The 23,797-nt window shown below is 32.8% G+C and overlaps 1 protein-coding gene across 4 annotated transcripts; it reads right to left on the bottom strand.

Moving 5' to 3' along the window:
* Positions 1 to 14,365: 14,365 nt before the first annotated feature.
* On the bottom strand, positions 14,366 to 23,115 carry LOC100854857 (uncharacterized). Of its 4 annotated transcripts, none has more exons than XR_009465905.1 (5): positions 22,896 to 23,115; positions 15,575 to 15,658; positions 15,108 to 15,138; positions 14,782 to 15,031; positions 14,366 to 14,675 (listed from the first exon to the last, which is right to left on the bottom strand). XR_009465905.1 is itself a non-coding variant. In XM_019220340.2 (2 exons), exon 2 carries the CDS (start codon positions 18,137 to 18,139, stop codon positions 16,232 to 16,234), a length of 1,908 nt encoding a protein of 635 aa, XP_019075885.1. In that variant the 5' UTR covers positions 18,140 to 18,164; positions 22,848 to 23,081; the 3' UTR covers positions 15,771 to 16,231. The 4 variants fall into 4 exon arrangements, 2 of the variants coding, with proteins under 2 accessions (XP_019075885.1, XP_003632266.1); XR_002030205.2 differs by having other exon boundaries at positions 14,366 to 14,685; positions 22,896 to 23,114; XM_019220340.2 differs by lacking the exons at positions 14,366 to 14,675; positions 14,782 to 15,031; positions 15,108 to 15,138; positions 15,575 to 15,658 and adding an exon at positions 15,771 to 18,164 and having other exon boundaries at positions 22,848 to 23,081.
* Positions 23,116 to 23,797: the final 682 nt, after the last annotated feature.

Here is a 23,797-nt window from a genome sequence, read left to right as displayed (position 1 = left end):
GAAATAATGGACAAAAAATGAAAATACTATCCTACAAACAATACACTTGATAATTTAAAATATTAATTATAATAATACATTTCATAATCTAGGGTTTATATTTAAAAATTATGTTTTATTATTTAGAGGTTTAAGATATAACATTTTTTAATACTAAATAAAATATATATTTATTTTGTAAATCTTATAACATGTAAATAAAATTAAAATATATTTATCATATTATTTTTCAAATTTTTTTTATGTCAAGTCACAACCAAAATTTTTAATTTTTATTTATATAAAATAATATATATGTATTTCATAATTTTAATATTTTATACCAAATTTCTCTTAATTAATTGATATTATTATTGGCTTCTTGATAACAAGGAGTAGCACCTTGATTTCGATTCTCTATTGTACCAAAAAGTCCTACAAATTTAATGAGTTGAGCTATCAAATGTTCATTTTCATTTTGAAAGATGTCATGCCCAAAAAGTGTAGTACAATTGTGACCTTACTCCTTGATATTAAAATGTAGGACCAAGCTAGTGTTTTTTTTATTAAATGTTGAAATTCTAGTTTTGAATCATAAATGCTAGAAATTGAGTGAAAAAAAATTATTACAATGAATGGTATATTTGAATCTAAAATTTCAATGCTTTTATAAATTCATCCTTCTATTATTTTTATGATTATCATTCTCATGTGACAATATTTCATTGTACAAAATATATATAAGATTAATTTGGCTATATTTGGTTGTTGGAAGGTACTAAGAAATGGGGCAAAAATAATTTTTTCATTTTTGGTTTATTAGGAAACATAAGAAAATAAATAAATAAAATTTAAAACATATATATTCTTAAATTATTTAATCTTCATATAAAAGTGGAAAATAAATGCAAATAGTTTTAAAAAGTGTATAAAAATATTTTCCTCGTACTTGTCCTTAAAAAATTTTAAGAATCAAGCATAAGGTTAAGGAAAATGATTTTGCTATATTTGGTATATTATACAAAATACAAAAAATAAATAAAATGTAATTAAAATCAATTACAAATTTATGTAATTTTAAATTATTTATTTTTTATATAGAAAATATTAAATGAGTTAAATAAGTTTAGAAAAACTTGTAAAATTAATTTATCAACTTTAACTTTATTTTTTATTTTATTATTTTTCTTTTATTGATATTTTTTTCTTAAATTTTGTAAAATTTAAACAAATTCTCCTCAAGTGTAGGGATGACTAGGACAAGTTTTTTTTAGATACTCATCCCGTCCCATCAGGGACAAGTTTAAATTTTAAATAAATTGGTTTGAGATGAGTTTGAGATCCTGGGACAGGTTCGAGTATTCTCTTATCCCGTCCCGTCCAACCCTGATTTATATCAAATTAATTTTTTTGTCTTGAGATTATATATATAATTAATTTTAAAAATTAATTTAATTTAATTTTTATTTTCCTATTTTTAATATAATAATGATAATATATTTACCAATAAAATAAGTTATAAAAAATTATAATATTTTAATTATTTATAAAATATACTTATTTTAATGTAATTAATTTTTTTTTTAAAAATTTAAAAATAAAAATATTTTTTATTTTTTAAAGTTAAACATGACAAGACGAGATGAGTATGAGAATTTATCATACCCACCTCACCCTGTTTAATTTTTTTAATGAGATGAAGATTGTGAGAAACTTCATCCACGTATCTTTCTTTAAGGTCAAGACCATTTGATCGTCCAAGATAATCAGATAATCCATCTGGATCAATCTGTTTAGATTAAGATAAGCTCTGTCTTACGCAAGAGAAGAGATAAATTTCCTTCTTCCCCAAACAGAATGGACAAATTAAGTCGATTGAGACTTCCAGACAGACAAACCAACCTAACAAAAAATTCTAGGCATTAGACAAATAATTAATTACATCCAATACTTGAACGATAATTTGGACGACATTTACACACAAAAATCAATGTCAATCAGTTATTACACACAATCAACAATATTGACAAACGTAAATGCACAATCAACAATATGGTTTGAGATTTTTATATGACAACCAACAAATGACACCAACAACTCTTATTTGGTATGATTGTCCAATCTGTATTGAGATAATGGTGTTGACTACCTTATTAAAGCTTAGTATCTACCACGACGACGATTATCAATGCAAAAAAGGTATGAATGCACAATCAACGTTGTGATGATGACGCCATATGTTCTATAAAAACTCATCAAGAAGCATGAAAAAAGTACGTGCGCATATAACCATTCAAAATAGTCGGATTCACTCTTATTTAGATTTTAACTTAAGTTTCAGAGGGACGTGCCTGGATTACCTGTCCTAATATTCTTTTGTGTAGAGAAGAAGTTCGTCTGACTCAAGTGAAGCTAGATGAACCTATATCCGGTTGACACAATACCAACAAAGCTGATAATTATTTTGAATAAATAGAGTGAGGTTGAGATGAGGGCAACCCGTTTCGTTGTTATCCCTACTCGGGCAATATTAGAAGAATTTCATATTTATTTTAAATTTATTCAAAATGAACTAATAAGTTTTAAATGAGAAAAAAAAAAAAAACAAAGAAACAACATAAATTTACGCCATGAAATCGTTTTTTCAAAATGAGATTTCAGTACAAACACAACTTATAAATTTATATTGAAATCATTCTTTCAAAAAATATTTTAATCTACTAATAATTTATGAATCCGTACCGTAAACTTGCCTGGCCCTCCTCTCACCAAGTTGGAACTATATGCCACGAAAAAAAAATTAAAGACGTTGTCGTTATCACCTAACCGTTGTTACGCCCATTTCAATTTTTAAAATAAAAAATTTATAATTTTATTATTTTACATGCATTGCATTGCGTACATCACTTTTTGGAATCCTCTTAATGCCCCTCCAAATCACGCCCGCTCCTCACTCCATAATCCATGCTTGGCTCCTTCCACAATTCAAAATGTTCACACAATTTTCAAATAAATATCCAAAAATTTCACTTTATGTGAGGATAAGGGATGAGTGTTGCGTGCACGATATCAAAAACGGCAAAGCAAATAGAGTGAGAGAGGTATTTGATGCCTTAGCCAATTATGAACAATAACCATCACACTAAATGGAACTACTAAGTGTTGAGTGTCAATTTATTTTACTACTTCCAAGAGTTGGGCCATGACATGATCTCAAATAGGGCAAAAAAACAAGCAGCCGCTTAAATTATGAAAGCGAAAAGAGGGCATTAATTGAGTTGAGAGTGATTAGTGGGGAAAAATTATGATGAAAACAAGCAAGTGTGTCCATTAATCCACACACATTGATACTTTTATACTTTAGAATAAGGGTTAGGGCATGTGTGGTATGGTTCAAGTTCTCAAGTCCTGCCCTGTTTTAAGCCTAGAGCTCTGTGTCATTGTGACAAGTTGTCAACTCCATCCACCCTTGTTGAATAATTAATGCCTTTCTCCCCTACTTTCTATATTTCGATCCTATTTACATTTATTGAAAATTGTGTGATAAAGAGGTTTGACCCTAGAGAGTACATTTCATTCCATTGCTTTATAAACCTTCCTTTTGAGGTAATACTTTTGAAAAAACAATTATGTAGGAATTATTTTAAAAAATAATAATTTTAAAGACTATTTTATGATATTTTATAAAACAAAAAAAACTTAAATTGTTCTTAACCCATTTGATATATTTTTAAATATGTTTTAAAAATAAAATTTATTTGAAATGTTTTATTTTAAAATATTTTTATAGTTATATAATTATTTTTAAAATACTCATAAAAATAAAAACAATTAAAAATATTATTTAAAAACATCTTTTTTATTTTTTTTATATTTTGATTGTGAGACATTTTTTTTCGTTCATTTTATTTTTGAAATATAAAAAACTTTTAAAAAAAACAAAAATCAACCAAAACAATAGATTTGGCTCTTGATAAATTTAATAATATAAAGTATAAAATTTTGGGTATAATAGAACGAATATGATGAGAGTCAAATACTAAGGAAATTATTTTGATTTTTATGTAGGAAGAGTGTAAATAATTTTTATTTTTATTTTATTCTATTAGTCTTATATTTTTTAGAAGAGTCTTATTGGGAATTATTTTTATTTTATTTTATTTTATTAGTTTTATATTTTTGGGAAGAGTCTTATTAGGATTGTACTAGTGGAATCTCATTCCACTTATAAGTAAATTCTCTTCCACTTTGAGTCATGTTCTGATTACAAGTGGAGTCCCATTAGGACTGTGTTAGTGGCCTATAAAAGCATGTCACCCCTCACTTTTTATATACGAATACAGTTTTTCAGAGAGTTTTTTTAAAGAGTCTTTCATACATTTATCTGAATGAATTTTTTCAGAACCGAACTGTACACATCTCGCTTATAGAGTGCACCCAAGGTGAGATCTGGCTGTTGAATCCTGAAGGTAGACCATTGGTACCCTAATGCACCAAGTTTGTCTTCGAGGAAGGTGGATTTATTTCAAAGACAATGCTTGTCACGTCTCAGCCGATAAGTTTTTCTTTTTATTCATTATGTTATTTGTTTGTGTATTTTGGGTTAGTCTTTTGTTTCCATACCCTTAAATCCAACAATCTTGAAATATATCCAAATGGAAGCTTCCCTAGTCCACACCCATCCTGACACCTCTAATATTGATCTATTCAATGGGACATTTTTTAAGAGATGACAGGAAAGGAATTGATGTAGTGAACTTGGGATTGTTTTGACTGACCCAAAACCAAAAGATGATTCTCATCTGTTACCAACCTGGGAAACTGGAAATAAACAAGTTAGGCATGCTATTTTAAGTACCTTTTCTAATGAACTTTTTGATATGTATTGTCAATTTAAAGTTGCAAAAGAAATTTGGGATGCAATGAATAAAAAAATATATTTTGGAAGACGCAAAAACTCGGAAATATGCCATAGGGAATTTTAGAAATTTCCAAATGACCGAGGATAAAGAAGTATCATCTCAAATCCATGACTACCACTTGTTGATTAATGACTTAGCTATTGAAGACATTAAATTACCTGAACCTTTTGTGGCTGGTTATTTAGTAGAGACTCTTCTAAAGTCTTGGAAAGACTATAAAAATAACATGAAACATAAAAGAAAACAAATGTTCCTAGAGGATGTCATAATCCATATTAGGATTGAGGAACAAAATTGAAATAAGAACAATATTGAGAAAGCTAAGAAATTGTTTTCTAAGGCTAATGTAGTAGAAGAAAAACCTAAACCTAAACCCAAAAACAATAGGTCTAGGAAACAAAACTTTAGGACCAAGCCCAATGCATCAAACAAGGTCCAGAACTCAAGTATTAAAAAACGGGGTAATTGGTTTGTCTGTGGCAAGTTTGGACACCATGCAGCTCAATGTCACCACAGGAAGAGAACTGAGAAGTCCAATTCAAAAGCAAACCTGGAAGAGACAGAGGTGATCACAGTAGTAATCTCCTCTGAGGTGAGCATGGTCACCTATATTAAGGACTAGGTAGTAGACTCTAGGGTTACTAGACACATTTGTGGGAATAGAAGTGCATTTAATTCATATACCACTGTAAAGGAAGGAGATGAACAAGTGTTCATGGGTGATTCTAGATCTACTCCAGTGATTGGCAAAAAGAAAGTTCTCCTCAAGCTAACCTTTGGAAAAGTGCCCACCTTCAGTGATGTTCTTCATGTGCCAGATATCTGTTGGAAGTTGGTGTATCTCTACTTGGAAAAGCAAGAGTGGGGATCTTGTTTGACTATGATAAAATAGTTTTAACCAAGAATGATGCATTTTTCGGAAAGGGCTATTGTAATCAAGGTTTATTTATGTTGAATGTTTTTTATATTATCAATAATAATGCATCTTCTTCTTCTGCTTACATAGTTTATTCTTATGATATTTGGCATGATAGACTTGGACATGTGAACTTTTCATATATGAAGAAAATGGTTGAATTGAGTTTAATCCCTAAACTGTTCTTAGAAAACCATAGAAAATATGAATCTTGTGTAGAATCTAAAACCACAAAGAAATCTTGCAAATCAATTGAAAGAGAATCATATCTACTAAGTTTAATACATAGTAACTTAGGAGACCTAAAAAATACAATGACTAAAGGTGGTAAACAATTCTACGTAACTTTCATAGATGACTACTCAAGGTATACAAGGGTATATCTTTTGAGAAACAAAGATGAAGCAAGAGATGTTTTCATCAAGTACAAAAATGAAGTGGAAAATCAACTAAGTAAGAAAATTAAAAGACTTAGAACTGATAGGGGAGGAGAGTATGAGTCCAACCCCTTTAATTATTTTTGTGAAGATCATGCGATCATTCACGAAACTACTCCTCCTTATTCCCCCGAGTCTAATGGAGTAGTAGAAAGGAAAAATAGGACCTTAAAAGAAATGATGAATGCAATGTTGGTAAGTTTAGAAGCACCCTTGAACTTGTAGGGGAAAACTATCCTATCCGCATGTCATATTCAAAATAGAATACCTTACAAGAAAATTGGTAAAACTCCTTATAAGTTGTGAAAGGGTTATGCACCTAATATAGCATACCTGAAAGTGTGGGGGTGTTTAGCTAAAGTTCTTCTCCCTGAACCTAAAAAACGAAAACTAGGTCTTAAAACCTTTGATGCAATGTTCATTGGCTATGCTGAGAACAATGCAACATATAGGTTTCTTGTTACTAAGTCAGAAAATAGTCTTGTAGATGTCAATACTATAATAGAAACAAATAATGCATATTTCTTTGAAAACATCTTTCCTATGAAACTAAATGGTGACCAACAAGTTCAGAAAACAGGTAAAGACAAATCTATTGAACCTTCTTAATTTGAACCTAGAATGAGTAAAAGATATAGGAAATAAACAAACCTTGGAGATGGTTTCTACACCTTCCTAATAGATGAGGACCCTAGATCCTACAAAGAACTTATAACTTCTCCTGATGCACCATTCTGGAAAGAAACCATTAACAGTGAAATCGAATCAATCATGTATAACCATACATGGGAGTTAGTAGATTTACCTCATGGTGCAAAGATTATTGGTTGTAAGCGGATCTTTAAAACAAAGTTAAAACAAGATGGGTCCATAGAGAAGTATAAAACTCGTTTAGTTGCCAAAGACTTTATACAAAGGAAGGATGTAGATTACTTTGACACCTTTGCCCCTATGACTAGAATAGCATCAATTAGAGTATTGATCACTCTAGTTTCCAATCATAATTTGGTGATATACCAAATGGATGTCAAGACTGCATTCTTGAATGGAGATTTGGAAAATGAAATTTATATGGAACAACCTGAGGGTTGTGTAGTTCCAGAGAAGGAGAAAAAAGTGTGTAAGTTGGTTTAATCACTATATAGGTTAAAACAAGCTCCCAAACAGTGGCACAACAAGTTTGATCATGTGTTAGTAACTAATGGATATTTCATTAATGATGCTGATAAGTGTATCTACAACAAGTATGAGGATAACACATGTGTAGTTATTTGCCTTTATGTTGATGATATGCTGATCTTTGGAACTAGCCTAAAGGCTATGCGTGAGACCAAGAAATTCTTAGGTTCCAAGTTTGATATGAAAGACCTAAGAGAGATAGAGGTGGTTCTATGAATTAAAATAACTAGAACACCTAATGGGCTTAAACTTTCTCAAGAACACTATGTTGAAAAGATCCTAAGGAAGTTTGAACACTTTGATTGTAAACTAGTGTCAACTCCTTATGATCCCAACTCACAACTGAAGAAAAATAGAGAACATAGTGTTGCCCAAATAAAGTATGCTCAGATCATAGGGAGCCTAATGTACTTAATGAACTGTACCAAACCTGACAGTGCTTATGCAGTAGGTAGATTGGGTCGGTACACCCAAAGTCCTAATTAGGACAATTGGACTGTTGTTCATAGAGTCCTTAAGTATTTGAGAGGCACCATTAACTATGGTTTGTGCTTTAGTGGATTTCCAAGTGTCCTTGAAGGATTTGGCAATGCAAATTGGATCTTAGATTCAGATGAGATGAAATCCACTAGTGGATATGTTTTCATCCTTAGTGGAAGTGCAGTTTCTTGGAAGTCTGTCAAGCAAACTTACATTACTCGGTCTACTATGGAGGTTGAGTTTATTGCCTTAGAAAAAACAAGTTCTGAGGCTGAGTAGCTTAGAAACCTCTTAGAAGATATCCCTTTATGGATGAGACTAGCCCCATCTGTGTTTATGTGTTGTGATAGCCAAGCTGCAATTGCTAAAACTAAGAGTAAAATATTTAATGGGAAGAACATACATATACGCCTAAGACACAATATTGTGCGACAGTTGCTTGAAGCATGGGTTATATTCCTAGAATTTGTGAGGTCAGAATTGAATTTGGCCGATCTTTTGACCAAACCACTAAATAAAAAACTAGTGGAAGAAACATTGAGGGGGATGGGGCTTATGCCTATTACAGAAGTCAAGAGTGGTGGTAACCCAACCTATTAGAATGGAAATTCCATGAAATAGGTTCATATGAGTAATAACAAATCACTTGTTGACTTGAGGTGCTCTATCAACTCTAATTGTATGAGAGTCTATCCCTATGGTGTAGATAGAACATATTTTGCATTGATTAAGGTTGAATGTTTACTCTTAATGAATATCATATTCCTAATGGATGGTATGTTTAAATGCAGAACAAACTTGATGGATTCACCTATATGAAAGTGGAGGTGGGACTGTTTCCTATGAGAACTTAAGCAGGTTCTCTAAAGCTCTCATGAATATCCAGGTAGGGCACATGGCCTATTTGTGCTAACCCGTTTTGTACAGCTCGTAGTGAAGTTGAGAAAACCAATGTGGATAAAAGTCCCTTGAGTTACATCAAGAAACATTGGTTCATAGAAATTTATTTTCACTGTGTTTTGTGATTCAATACTTATTTGTCATAAGACTGGTTCATAACCTTTGGGCACCAGTACTGATGGATTGGATTTTTTTTTCCTCAAAAAAAAAAAAATCACATTTACACTCTGTGGGGGATTATAGGAAGAGTATAAATAATTTTTATTTTTATTTTATTCAATTAGTCTTATATTTTTGGGAAGAATCTTATTGGGAATTATTTTTATTTTATTTTGTTCTATTAGTCTTATATTTTTTGGAAAAGTCTTATTGGGATTGTGCTAGTGGAGTCCTATTCCACTTATAAGTAGATTCCCCTTCCACTTTGAGTCATATTCTGATTACAAGTAGAGTCCCATTGGGACTGTATTAGTGACCTATAAAAACAGGTCACCCCTCACTCTTTTTATACAAATACCAATTTTTCAAAGAGTTTTTCATACATCTATCTGGATGAATTTTTTCAGAATCGAGTTGTACACATCTCGCTTACAGAGTGCACCTTAGGTGAGATTTGGTTGTTGAATCTTGGAGGTAGACCACTAGTACCCTAATATACTGAGTTCGTCTTCGAGGAGGGTGAATCTATTTCAAGGGCAGTGTTTGTCACGTCTTAATCGATAAGTTTTTCTTCTTATTCATTCTGTTTTTTGTTTGTATCTTTTGGGTTAGTCTTTTGTTTTCATACCCTTAAATCCAACATTTTATTTGTTTAATGTTAATCATTCTCACCTGGTAAGAAGTACCAAAATAATAAAATTAAACAATCCCTCAAGATGGCCCAAGCATGAAACCCATAATTATTCTAAACTAGGGAGTTAATTGCCCATTGGGATGCTAATCACGTGAGACATTAATGAGATGAATAAGAGATGTGGTTCCATGTCTTCAATTATTGTAAAAAAAAAATGATGAGCTGTTACTAAGTAAGCATGCAGGGACTGAGGAACATGCCTCTATTTTTATTTTTTATTTTTTGCTTTCTTGGCAACACATTTATTTTCTAATTTTATTCTCATCATGTTTACTGGTATGGGCTATTAATGTTTATAAATGCGTGAGGTTCCAAAAAATAAATAAATAAATAAATTATGAAAGGGGACTAAAGCAATATCATTAATGACGTTGACATCATTTTCAATGTTTTTGCCAGTATTACGGTTTGGGGGCATAATAAATTTTCATTATTACAAATTCACGGCATGTTTGATTAAAAAAAAGGCCACGTCGGATATACCCTTGATTTTGTTTTAAAATTATAAATAAATAGTTTTTAAAAAACAAAAATAAAAAAGATATCAAAGTTAAGTTGTTAAGTCATCCTTCTAAGATCATTATTTAACCATCAAATGTATGAAAATTTTGTGATGGGGCCCCTATAATTGGGGGATCCAAGATCCAACCAAACAAATCACAGAAATAAATTGGGTGTATTCTCTTCTAGCAAACAAACTGTACCCACTCATGGGATTCACGACTCCTATGATATGGACCGACCTATTTCATGGATGATTATATATATAAAATGTCTAGTAAAATGAATAAAATATTAGACCCAACGTCACTCACTCAGTCCACCCTATGCACACTGTCGGTGGGCCAAAAAATCAACACCTTATCATGCCCAAAATCTCAATTTCTATCTTCGAGAATGAAAGGTGAAAAAAAATAATAATAATCAGTTTGATAATTATTTTTGAAAATGGTTATAAAAAATAATTTTAAAAAATTATTATTTGATATAATATAATAAAAGTCTATCTATTTAGAAACTTAAATTATTTTTAATAATTTTAAGCATATTTTAAAAATAATTTATACGTTTATTGGTTATTTTTAATCCTTTTACATATTTATATAATTATTTATTAAAATAATTTTTAAAAAATAAATAAAAACAATTGAAAACCAATGTGATAAAAAATAGTTTTTAATTATCATTTTTTTAAATAATAAAAAATTATTCTACTCCCATTCTTCCGATTTTTTAAGTCAATCACGCAGAGGAAATAGAAAAAGGAAATTGGAACGCGAAAATCGCGACGCTAGGCATTGAGGGCACCGACAGAGAACCAAGAAACAAAGACTTGTAACTGATCTGTGCTTGTCTCATTCCAAATATTTTTCAAGTTAATTCAGTGTCAAGCTCTGCCCACAATCGTCGGCGCTCACCACTGGGTCATACGCGTACAAAAAACACATTGCCTTCGTGTCATAAATTTTCTACGGTTAACTCACATTCTAAAGTCACAGTCTCCTGAATTCCAAGCTGAAACCCTACGTCCACCAACCCCCATTTGTCGGCAGCCCTCTAATGACGCAAAATTTGCGACATGATTTTAGGGTTTTAGCTTTGGCAGATAGAGTTTTCTTGAGGGTTTTGGGTTTTGGTAGATTTCGGTATCATAGCTTTAGGACTAATGCCCCTTTTCTTTCTGGGGTCATATGCCACTGATCCAGTCCACATTTATCTAAAAGCACTTGGGAGGTGAGGACAACATGCCCCCCAAGTTTGAAAGGGTGGCCTCACAACCAGTTGGTGTGGGCTATGGACCCTACCCCATACCCCACCCAGCTTGTCCTCTCTACTTTCTAAATAGTAAATTCTATTATATATGGGTTATGTTTGGACATGGGGATGGAAGGAAAGGATCCACAGAAACGGTGGAACATGGACGTTTCTTACAGACAAAACCCCAGTAAAAAAAGGACAAGAAAGCAGAGCTCATATCAGTGATGAAGCTTCTTCTTCTATATACCACGCCTCATATGTGACCTTTCCTTTTCTAGACAACTCTCTCCCAACTGACACTGTTATTATATTTGTGTTAAACTATGTATGCTTTGATTCTTCTGCCTTCAGATTCTTTCTTCCCTTTCAGCCTTCCTGCTGGTGGTTTAAAGGTATAAAACAATTGAGGAATTGCAAGTGTTGCAGTCAAACTAAACCTCCCGTTTCCGTTTAAAGTTTCTGTGAAAGAGAAGTGCTAACCCATTGTTAGAGTCATGATGGAAGATAGATAGATAGACAGAAAGAGAGAGACCACTGAACCACCGCTTTCACTTGACCATTTCTGCCTCACTTTGTCATTTTCACAAACAAAGAATCCTAAGGTTCAACCTTCACTAGAATGGACACGCAAGAAAAATGAAACATGGTATCAATAGCCAAATCATGAGTTTCTGCTTTTACATGTCCATGATTCTCAGGCACTTGTAACTTTTTCTTCACATTTCTTTTCCATTGTGTTTGATTTATGGGGAGAAAGAATTGAAAGAAAAAAAAAAATATATTTAAATGTAATAAATGATTAAATATCAAAAGAGACATTGAAAATACAAATCTAATGTATGAATTTTGTTTTTTAAAAACATGAAATATAATTAGAATTACCCCTTCAATAATTTTTTAATCTCTATCTCACATCAATCGCCTTTTAAGTAAAAAATTTAAGAATAAAAATATTAATTTTTAAAACTTCTTTTTCACACTTTCCTTTTCCTGGGTGCTTCCCGAAATCAAATGTGGAATATGTTTGGTTGTCAAAAAATTTGAAAAAAATATAAGGGAAGAAAAATAGAAAAATAAAGTAGAAAAACAAATAAAAAATAGAGTTAAAATTGATAAATTATTTTTATTTACTATTTCAAATTCATTTTATTTATTTTAGCCTATGAATATAAAAAATTAAATAAACAAAAAATGTATAAATTTCTAACCAATTATGATTTTATTTAATTTTCTTTAAAATTTTTACACGGGATTTAACATTTTTTAATGCTTTTCAAGAATCAAACAAAGTTATTTCATGTTATCCAATGCTGTTTGTCTATTCATTGTTGGCCTTGTGATCATATGCCTTTGTATGGACCATGGACTTATTCTCCATTAATTTGTTGGAGTAGCAAATACTCAATGTTAGAAGTCATCTGTGTATCTATTATGTGAAGTCTCAAACATTAATTGCATGCCCATCCTTGCTTCTATGAGATGAGTAAGATTATTCAAATAGCCAATAGCTTGACCTTGTAAATGTACTCTCACGAGTCTGTTTGGACACTATGAATGTACTCAGCATCTAACTACAATTTGTAAATCAATAGAAAAATAAAACAAAACAAAATAGGGGTGATTGTGGGAATAAACAAACGGAAAGTGTGATGCACGTAACTGCATCTAATTTGATGAAGGCATGAATTTTAGGTACAAGGGAGGTGATGACTGATGACTGATGACCCACGAGGCTTTGGCAGTGGTTCCACGTGACCCCTTCCAATTTTTGCACCATTCTATGATGCCTAATCAAAAAGTACATGTTGCCTCACCATGTTGGGAAAATGGCTGATAACCAGGCCCTACCATTTGTTTTTTTTTTTTCCCTAAATTAATCACAAAGATGAAATTTATGTTCGCTTGATTACTATTTTCTATTGCTACCCACATTTTGGTGAAACAAAGGATCCATGGAAGCAAGAAAAATGTAATAAAAATATATGATTTTTTTTAATCAATTCGCATGTTTTAAGGAAGTACCCACGATTCGTTTCGAATCCTTTGATGGGCATTTATTCATGACATTGGGAGAAAAGGAAAGTTGTGGGTTGTGACTGCTACACTCCTACTTTCTGAGGGTCTTCTTCTTATGAGGCCTGGTGTAAAGGTAAACACACTTCATGGGAATGGATTCTGTTCTTCTTTTTCAAAGGGATACTTCCCCTACAACTTTTGATACAGACCCTATAAATTCCTGACTAAAAAGAATGAGAAAAAGAAAAAAGAAAACATATGCCACCTGCTTTTTAAAGGAACCACTTTTAAGGGCAATTTCCTGGGTAGTTCTCATCATCAACATGGTGAGGAAAATAATTGATGGGGTCTGAACCCTGGTGGCCAACAAAAGCCCATTTTCCTTTCCAGACTAATCAACTGTGATATGAGGAGGTACCTAGCACAATTGTATTGGGGTACTGTTTCTTGGTACTGTGAGAACATGTGTATTTGCATCAGTATTTCCAACTACAAATCCAAGGAGAGAGGGTTTTATTTATTTATTTATTTTTTAGTTTTTTATCACTACACCTAATTTATCAGCTATTCAAGTCAATTTTCACATCCCATAACAGATCTTTCAAGATATGCTCTTTTCTCTTTTCTCTTCTTTTTTTATTTCCCAACTTCTGTGCTTTTATTAATTTCCATGGAGCTAATGCAAGTTGGGCTTCAACATATTTTATCTCCCAAAATTGTCTTTAGTGTAAACGCACTTGCCCAATAGCTTCCTTTGCCTTTATACCATCTTCTTAATGTCACCTTTAGGCCTTTATTTGTATTTGTCAAGTATACGAATCTTCTTTATAATCCCTTCTTTCTTCCTTTTAAGTCCACTTATTCAATCTTTCCCTTTTCTTAGGTGGATTTGTTCTGTCTTTTTAATTGCATGTTCCAAATGAGGTTTGACCATGAACAGCGGATATGTCCTGTAGTGTACTTAACTCCCATAAAGTAGATACCCCTCTCCTCTCTAAGCAGCTGCAATAATCTACTCCTAACACTTTGCTTTCCCACTAGAAAAAGGAAAAAAAAAAAAAAAAACAAATACATTATACATTGCTGCAAAGATTCATGGTGAGTGCACCACTATAAAAGGTGTTTAGTATAAAGCACTCTCCAACCCAAGGAGTGTGGACACACACACATTATGGATTGATCCATCATCCATTCCCATGAAAGTTTTCCTACTGCTCAATTTCTGGACACATCAGCTGCTCCATCCTAGTAAAATTGGTGTCATTTAGTTCTCCACCTCACAATAAAGAAACAAGGAATTTTCTCAGACTAAGATGTTATAGCCATAGAAAGATAACTTACCCATGTGTCATTGGGTCCAAATGACACCTGATTTGGCCTTAATTATCGAAATCTTCAATGGCTAAAGTAAGACACTGTTGCAGCAACTTCATCACCACAACTTGCTGTACCATCAGCCAAAGGTTTTATTTTCACTGCAAAATCCAGCTGGGAACCCTCTTTGAGTTGCTCAGCATCAGTCAGAAGGTAGAGTTGCCTCGGATATAAGTCAAATCTTTAAGTAGAGTAATGCCAGTTGACGCATCTTTCTCTGCATTGAAAACATAAACCCATTCACATGCTGCACTTGAAACGTGCCATTGAATTCCTTTTAGAATGTGGTTTACCTCTATAGCTACACCCAGATGTTAAAATAACCTACAAAACAAACCAAACAACAGTCAGTTCACATTCTGTATTGGCAAATTTCATACCGATACATTTATTTATATGACAGTACGCATAGGAGAGGGATGCAGTTATCATTTTGGGCAATTGAGGATTGCATATCATTGCAGCCAAATTAAGTCTCACTTGGGAGTTATTGACTCTCAGATAAGTGGACCTAGCTCATTAAGGTTATTCACCAACTAGATGCCATTTGCTCATTCCTATTCAATGCGGGTAAAAGACATTCAAATGATGATTCTGGTATATGATAATAATGTCACCAGCTAAATTCATAATTTCATCTTTTGCCTATTCTGCCTTGGATAACAAAGTGAATCTTGATTTCGGAGCCAAGTAACAATAAAGGCACAGCTAGAAGTAACTGAAAATACTTATGGAAAGAACTCAAGATTGAAAACTATACCTTTTTATTGAAGTTCCTTCACTCTGTCCATCAAGTCCAGCCTCCCATCTTCTGAAATTCTTTTGAATTCAAAATTTTAATTTGCTGCAATAATTAGGGATACAAAAAACCACGATTTTTTTAGACACAAATTGAGAAAAAAGAATGCTGAAGAAACAGCTGCCTGGGAACTATAAAAGAACATGACAAACAAAGACAACATAGAAGTTAGCCCTGTAATCACCATAGACAAGCACTTTTTACAAGGAGTTGGTGTAATTGTGTTCAAGGCACACAAGAACTCTCAAAATGGAATACAGGTGTAAAGTCAGCACTCATCTTGACGGTACTCTCCCTAATAATGACAATTAGAAGTATTAATTGAACTAAAATTGGGTTACTTTTTTTCCTAATGTTTTTCTTATACACAGAGGAGATACATTTCAATTTACATACATAGAAAGACACCTGCATTAGATGGAAACGTAGGACACATCAATTGAGACTATATCATAAACAAACCGGCTTTTTTCTGTTCTCCAGTGCCAGGTTTTATTGTATGTTGTCCACAGAAGCAATAAACTAAGCTTTCTAATTCATGACTTCAATGCATCACTATTTCTGCTGTAATTCTCTTCCAGGTTTCAAGTAGAGTGACGATATAGTAGTAGTTTCTATTTACAATATATTATGGACATTTACTATCCCCTTCATTTGATCAATATGAACACTCTCCCATGTCTTATCTCCAGATGCTGGGCTTGAACTTTGATTCCTGTTGCCGGGTGAAGAGCTTGAATTCCCATTTCTTTGACTATGAAGTCTAAGGTTGTTTCGAACAAACACTAGATCTTCCGTCCTCTCCACTCCCAACCCGTTGACTGCTGTTTGACACAAAAACTCATTATCTTGCCAAGTCTCTTGATACATGGAAACACTTGAAACCTGACTCAGAATTTTTATAGCTAGTGTTTGTAGATGGGGTGTTTCAAAACCGAAATTCTCCCACCATGCAACTGGGTCCATTTTGTCTCTACAATCCACAGCATCTTCCTCCCCAAAGGATCCCTCTAGTCGCCAGTAAGAGCTCAGCTGCTCTCGAAGAACCCTTCTGGTGGCACTGTCAGACTCATACCTATCTAGAGTGGCCTTCCAACCCCTCATTATTGTTTTATCCTTGGATTGCCCTTTCCCAAAATATTTAGGGTTAAGTATATAACCTGAAGCATGAAGAGGGGAAAATAACATGTCCCATTTGCTCTCTATCAGCAATTCCAGTTGATTCAACAGAATGTCATCGACTCCCTTACTCTTCACAGCTTCCAGTGCCTGAACCCGCCAATTAAAAACATCACCCATGACAGATTTTTCAATATCAAGTGTAGTAAGTAATCTTACAAAGGGCTCAAAAAACTGCAACAATGAACAGGCCCTGCTCCAGAAATTGTCCCCTAAAATGGCGGTCTCAACATTGAGGACATCCTCTTGAATAGTAAGCTTCCATTGTTTCCACTCTTCACTAACAACTACACCTAGGAGTGCTTGCTTTAGCTCAAAAATTCGCTCGACTATACAATATGAAGGGGCAAACTTGGTGGAAAGTGGATCAGAGCTCTCTAGAGTGAGAACACACAGAGAGGAACGTTGATACGTCAGGATGCATTCATCTATTTCCTTAGCACATAACACAATGGGTTTTATCCAATCCAGTTTAGTTATGTCCTCCATCAACACACAGATAGAATGTGAAGTGCAAGGGGACCAAAATAGATGACGGAACTTTGACAATATAAGGGATTCAAAAGATTCACTGGCATGGCCTAGATTTGAGATTATCTGAAGCACATTTGTAGGTTCAACTTCCATGATTGCATCACTAAGAACATCAACAAACATGTTGTCCATCCCATCACCATCATTTATATCTAGTGCTTTCAAGAACATAAGCCCTCTTGGACTTGAGACAAAGATATTAGTATAGTACCTGCCTTGCGTACGACATAACCGATTGACACAGAGTATCGTGCAGCCTGTGTGAGGCCAGGACTCCCTAACTAGAGCCATGGCTTTCTCTATCTTAGCCTTCTCTTTACTCAGAAACAAATCAGACAACTTCTCCGTTGTTGGTGGTTCATATCCAGGGCCAAAAGCAGCAATTGCTTTGGTCATTTCAAGAAAGTAGGGGGAATTGACAATATTGAAATCCAACCCATCAGCATAAAAAAATCTGGCTACTATGTCATCTACATCTTCTTTTGCAATAGTTTTCCAGACACAAGTAACACTTGGTTGTGAAGTCCGGATACGCTTGCCAGTCTTTCCACTTCCAGAAGTTCTTTTCTTTTTCCGAGCAAGGCGCTCCTCCTCTAGGATCTGAAAAGCTTCTCTCAGCGACCGGTCTATTGCTGGGCAGCTTTTAACCCCTACACCTGTGAACCCAAGAAGGTGTGCTCTAACACGTGAATAAGATCCATTATATCGTAGATTACAGTGATTGCATTTCCATCTTTTTGTACCACTTCCCTTGTCAAACCCACCAAACACACTAACATGTTTCCATCCCCATTTATCAGATTCTGTTGGCATACTTTGAAGACCGGAATACCATAAACTACAAACCAAAAAGAATAGGAACAAATCAATGTCTATTAAAACAAGTGAGCAAAACAATGAAATGCCATTCTTAGCATGTGAACAAAGTAATAACTTTCATAGTTCTATAACCAATGTTAGGACCCGTTTGGGAGTGATTCTTGTGAAAGCACTTTTAACATAGCGCTTTTGTCTATAACACTTCTATCAAAAAAACTTTTATAGATGTTAGAATATGTGGTTAATTTTGTAGATTTGATTATATTCCCCTTTATTTTCTCATATCTTATTATATTTTGTACTCTAGGCAAGTCTTAGATTTTGGAGTAATTTTGGGGATTGTATATTTTTAGGATCTGATTTAGTTTCCTATTTCATTGTAACACATAGGCAAGTTTTAGATATATTTCCTTGTAATCTCTCTGTTTTTGAAATATATGAATCATTCAAAAACTTCATTTCTTTTCATGGTATTAGAGCTTGAAAAAAATTTGCGGTAATTTTCTCTCCTTGAAGCAAAATCTTCTTTCTTGGTCTTCATTGCCAATATTAAATTTTTGTTTTTTTTGGCCTTCATTGCCATCAGTTTTTCATACCCTTTTTTTTGTCCATTATCTTCCTTGACCATGTCAGAAATCTTTAAAAATACCCTTACTAATTTCTCTTCATCTCAAATTAAAGTTATCACTCATCTAGATAATTCAACTTTGCAGATCAAAACATAAAAATTGAATGGAGAAATTTCTTTAAGCGGTCCCAATCAGCCAAACTTTTTTTCATAAGTAGAAGAAAATGATTAATTTACGTGGTACCATTAAGGAACCAAAGAAGTTTGATTTATCTTATGAATCGTGGGAAGCTGAGACCTCCATGATTATGTCATGGCTGCTAAATTCTATGCTACTAGAAATTGGAAAACCAATCTTATATCTCTCCGTAGCCAAATAAATTTGGGATGTTGTCTTACAAACCTATTCAAAGAAAGGAAATGTCACTCGGATTTATGAGTTGAAGACTATGATTCACAAGACAAAGAAGAAAGATCTCACAATAACAACCTACTACAACACCCTAAAAATGTTATAGCAAGAGTTGGATCTTCATAAACACTTTGAGATGGAATCTGCAACAAATGCGTCAATGTTGGCCAAGATGTTGGAATGAGATCGTGTATTTGACTTTCATACTGGTCTTAAGCTCGAATTGGATGAGGTAAGAAGTAGAGGACTTCAAAAAGAACCTCTTCCATGCTTAAGTGAAGTTTATTCTTATGTACATAGTAAAGAAAGTAGGAGAAGTGTCATGTTAGCACTAGCCTCTCAACAAAATTTTGCCCTCAAAGTTGCTCAAGATGGTAACCCTACTTGTCCTTTGGGTTCCTTCAAACCATGGCAAAAGAAGGCTAGAGACAAAGATAATAGATGGTATGAATATTGCCATAAATCAAAATACACAAAGGAGACATGTTGGAAGTTGATTACGAAGAGACACAAACTCTTAGAATTGATTATGAAGAGACATTCACTCACATGGCAAAACTGAATTCCATGAGAATCCTTTTATCTCTAGCTGTTAATCTAGATTGGTGTCTTCACTCGATGTGAAAAATACTTTTTTTGCATGGGAATTTAGAGCAAGAAATATACATGGACTTTCCTCCAAGATTTGAGAATTTGTCCAACAATAAGGTGTGTAGGTTAAAGAAGCCTTTGAATGGGCTCAAGCAATCACCTAAAGCATGGTATGAGAGATTCACGAAGTTCTTGAAAACATGACTTTATTCAAAGTCAAGGGGATCATACTTTATTCGTTAAACACTCATCACTCAAGAAAATCATAATTCTTATTGTCTATGTAGATGATATCATTGTTACAAGTGATGATGTAAAAAAATTAAAAGTGTGAAAAATCTTCTAGCAAAGGAGTTTGAGAAAAAAGAATTGGGAAATTTGAGTTATTTTATTGGTAAGGAGGTAGCAAGATTAAAGCAAGGTCTAGTCATTTCTCAAAGAAAATATGTATTGAATTTGCTTAAAGAGACCGGGATGATAGGTTGTAAACCTATGAACACACCTATTGATCCCAATCATAAATTAGGATCCGATGTTCATGAAAATCTTGTTGATAAAGGGAGATACAAGAGGCTAGGGGGAAAGCTTATTTATTTGTTACATATCAGGCCCAATATAGCAAACGTACCAAGGAAATGACACATGGATGTTGTTCAAGGGATTCTTAGATACTTAAAGGCTACTCCTAGAAAAGGATTGTTGTTAAGAAAATGATATGAAGTATACACAGATATAGATTGGGTAAGTTCTAAAAAGGATTAATGATCAACATCAAATTATTGCACTTTCATGGGAGAAAATCTATGACGTGGAGGAGTAAAAAACAACCTGTTGTAGCTAGATCAAGCATTGAAGTTGATTTTCAAGCATTAACACAAGGCAAATATGAAATAATGTGGATTAAGATCCTACTCAAAGAATTGCATATAGAGCCTAAAGACCCAATGAAGATTATTGTGATAATAAAGCAACTATCAATATTGCACATAATCTAGTTCAACATAATCGGACTAAACATGTTGAGGTGGATAGGCATTTCATAAAGGAGAAGATTAAAAGTGGAAAGATGTCTACACCTTTTGTGACTACCAAACAACAATTAGAAGAAATTGTCACAAAAGGAATCCCAAGTATCACATTTGATTATATCGTTGGAAGCTGGGAATGCATGATATCTATGCCATAACTTGAGGGGGAGTGTTAGAATATGTGGTTGATTTTGTAGATTTGACCATATTTCTCTTTACTTTCTCAAATCTTATTATATTCTATACTCTAGGCAAGTCTTAGATTTGTGAGTAATTTTAGGTATTGCATATTTTTAAGATCTATTTGGATTCCTATTTTTCTGTACAGCTTGTTTATATATTTCCTTGTAATCTTTTTGTTTTTGAAATATATGAAACACTCGGAAGCTTAATTTTCTTTTCAATAGAGTATTAGTTAGTGTTTAGATATGAGTCACAAAGTGTAAGTGAATTTTGGAAGAAGCACCTACCAAGTGCTGGTCCAAAAATCATGTCAAGTGATTCTCTAGACTTTTAAATAATATTTGTAAAACTTTTCCAAACAACTATTTTTTTCAAAGCATTAGAAAATGCTTCCAACCCTCCAAGAATCTCTCCCAAAGGAACTCCTAGAGTGAGTTTGGAGTGTTACTATTTTAAGTGCTTTTAATTGAAATCTTTTTTCAAGAAACTTTTCCAAGAGAATCACATATCAAATGTTTCTCTAGGAAATGCTACAAGTGATTTTTCAACTTTTTAAATGTGTCTTATAAATTTTGCCAAATGCTTGATTTTTCTTCAAAAGCGCTTTTTATGCTACAAGTGTTTTATAAAAGCCAGTACAAATGAGCTCTTAGTCTACAATAAATACATTTATAGAAGATGTAAAATAAGCTCCATCTTAAGTGACTAATGAATCAAGGTTACTACTAAAATATCAAAATCCTGTAATCTACATAAGTGATGACAAAACACAATGCTTTGACTTTCAAGTAGTTTCAATTAATCCTATATTGTCACCATTTTATCTAGGTAACTTTATAACTTAGAGGTACTCAAAGATAAGTATGCATGAAACTAACCATTCTTATTGAGCTTAACAATATGGCATCAACCATTGCTACCCGGGTAAGGGCCATGGAGATTAACATTTGGTTTGTTTGCAGTTTATGTAAATAAATTTCAGCATACTTGAGAAGGAATGGGAATCCCAAAATTTTATCATTTTATGCTATTTTTGGTTCGAGGAAAGTACTGCGGAAAGAAAAAATTATAAAGGAAATGATTTTCTCATATTTGATTTTGAAAGAAAATCAAATATAATTAAAATTAATTAGAAACTTATACATTTTCAAATTATTTAATCTTTATATGAAAGAATCAAAATAACTAAAAAGAGTTTCAAATAGCATATAAAAATTAATTATTGACTTTAAATTTAGATTTTATTTCCTTTACTTTTTCTTTCCTTCTTCATTTCCCTTTTACTTTCTTTCCTACCAATTTTCAAAAAATAAAACTTAGCCTAAATAATTTGGTAAAAAGAACACTATACACCGACAGTTGACACTGATAACACCTCTTCTTTGTGCATATGACATTAAACATTCTTCAGAATTCATGCTGAAACAAGCAAGACTACAATTAAGTTTTAACAAATGCCCCCACTACCAATCTGGGTCATCAATACAAGCCCACACAACAGAAGATGTACCTACATTAGTTCCCGCATAATTTTCCTCACATTTTCTGGTTCAACTAGTAGAATTTCACTTGCTGCATAAGCAAACTGCGTTTCCCTAATTCCCCTCACTCATCTTAGGGATCAAAAATCTAACTTTTTCAGTGTGTTCGGGCACTTGATTTTAAACACAATTCACCATAAGCATCCACTCATTAGAGTATAAAAAAGAGGGATTTTTTTTTTTTTTTTCTTTAGGGAGAATTACGACAGAATCAACCAGGGAATAAAATTAAGGCAATAATGTAAAATTATACTTCTTCCCCTAAATCTATAAAGGGTTTCTTGTTTGAGTTTCCAACCAAAACATACGTATTAATATCAAAATGATTACAAAATGAAGCTCTAAGACATAACAATGTACAAATGCCAACGTAAAATACCTTCAAAATCAGAGAGAAAGAGAGAGGGAAATGGGTTAATCTGTTCACCTGAATGAGAGCAATTCCCCGCTGAGATCTCTCTACTGTTAAAGGAGGAAATGCCCCCAGAGAAACTTCGAAACGTTTCTTCAAAAGTGGTTTCTCTTTTTTTGAGGAAATTCTCTGGTAAAACCTCAGGCTCCGCAAAGGGCAGAGAGAGAGTCGGTGGATGCTGGTTTGACCCGAAAGAGTTAATTAATTACCATTAATTATTTTTTAAACCGTTTTTGGTTGGTAATTATTATATATATACTTACTAACTCAAGTTTTATATGATTTTAGTTTGAATTTATAAAAATAGATTTTCATTGGAATTGGGTTTATTGACTCAACTTGAACATGATGTTGAATGGTGCCAAATGACCTTATATGTCCTTTGATATGGTGTATTGGGAAATAAGCTTATATGCGAATTGGGTTTTGGATTTATTGTCAATCAGACCCAATAATGAGAGTTTATGAAAAACATATGCTTATTTCATATGTATGAAACTTCCTAGTTGAATCATATTTAATAGTACAAATAATCAACTCTAAATCTTCCAAATTAAGAACTTTCCATTTTTAGGGTTGCAACTTGGAGTTTGGTTGGGTTGATGACTAACCCAAGCTTAACCCGATTTATGAAACAATCAACCTGAGTTCAACCCAACTCGAACTCTAATGCGAAATATTTAACTCAAGCTTAACTCATCTTATTTTTTTAAAACTTAAGTTTAATTCGAATTGTTCAAATTAGTTTCAAGTTGGTCGGGTTAATTTCAAGTTGGTTGGGTTATATAATTTAAAATTCATCTATAATATTTAAAATTTTTTTTAAATATATTTATATGAAAATTTAAATAGTAAATATGATAAAATTTATAAATACTAACAAAAGAATAAATATAAATCTATATATTGTTCTTAAA

This window comes from Vitis vinifera, chromosome 6 (assembly GCF_030704535.1).
Source record: "Vitis vinifera cultivar Pinot Noir 40024 chromosome 6, ASM3070453v1".
NCBI classification, from domain to species: Eukaryota; Viridiplantae; Streptophyta; class Magnoliopsida; order Vitales; family Vitaceae; genus Vitis; species Vitis vinifera.
The sequence above is the reverse complement of the archived record's forward strand: the minus strand, read 5'-3'. Positions and strand labels throughout refer to the sequence as shown.

What these genes read in the sequence shown, in the direction of transcription:
- LOC100854857 (XM_019220340.2), bottom strand. Translation starts at nt 18,139, where the DNA reads ATGCCAACAGAATCTGATAAATGGGGATGGAAACATGTTAGTGTGTTT.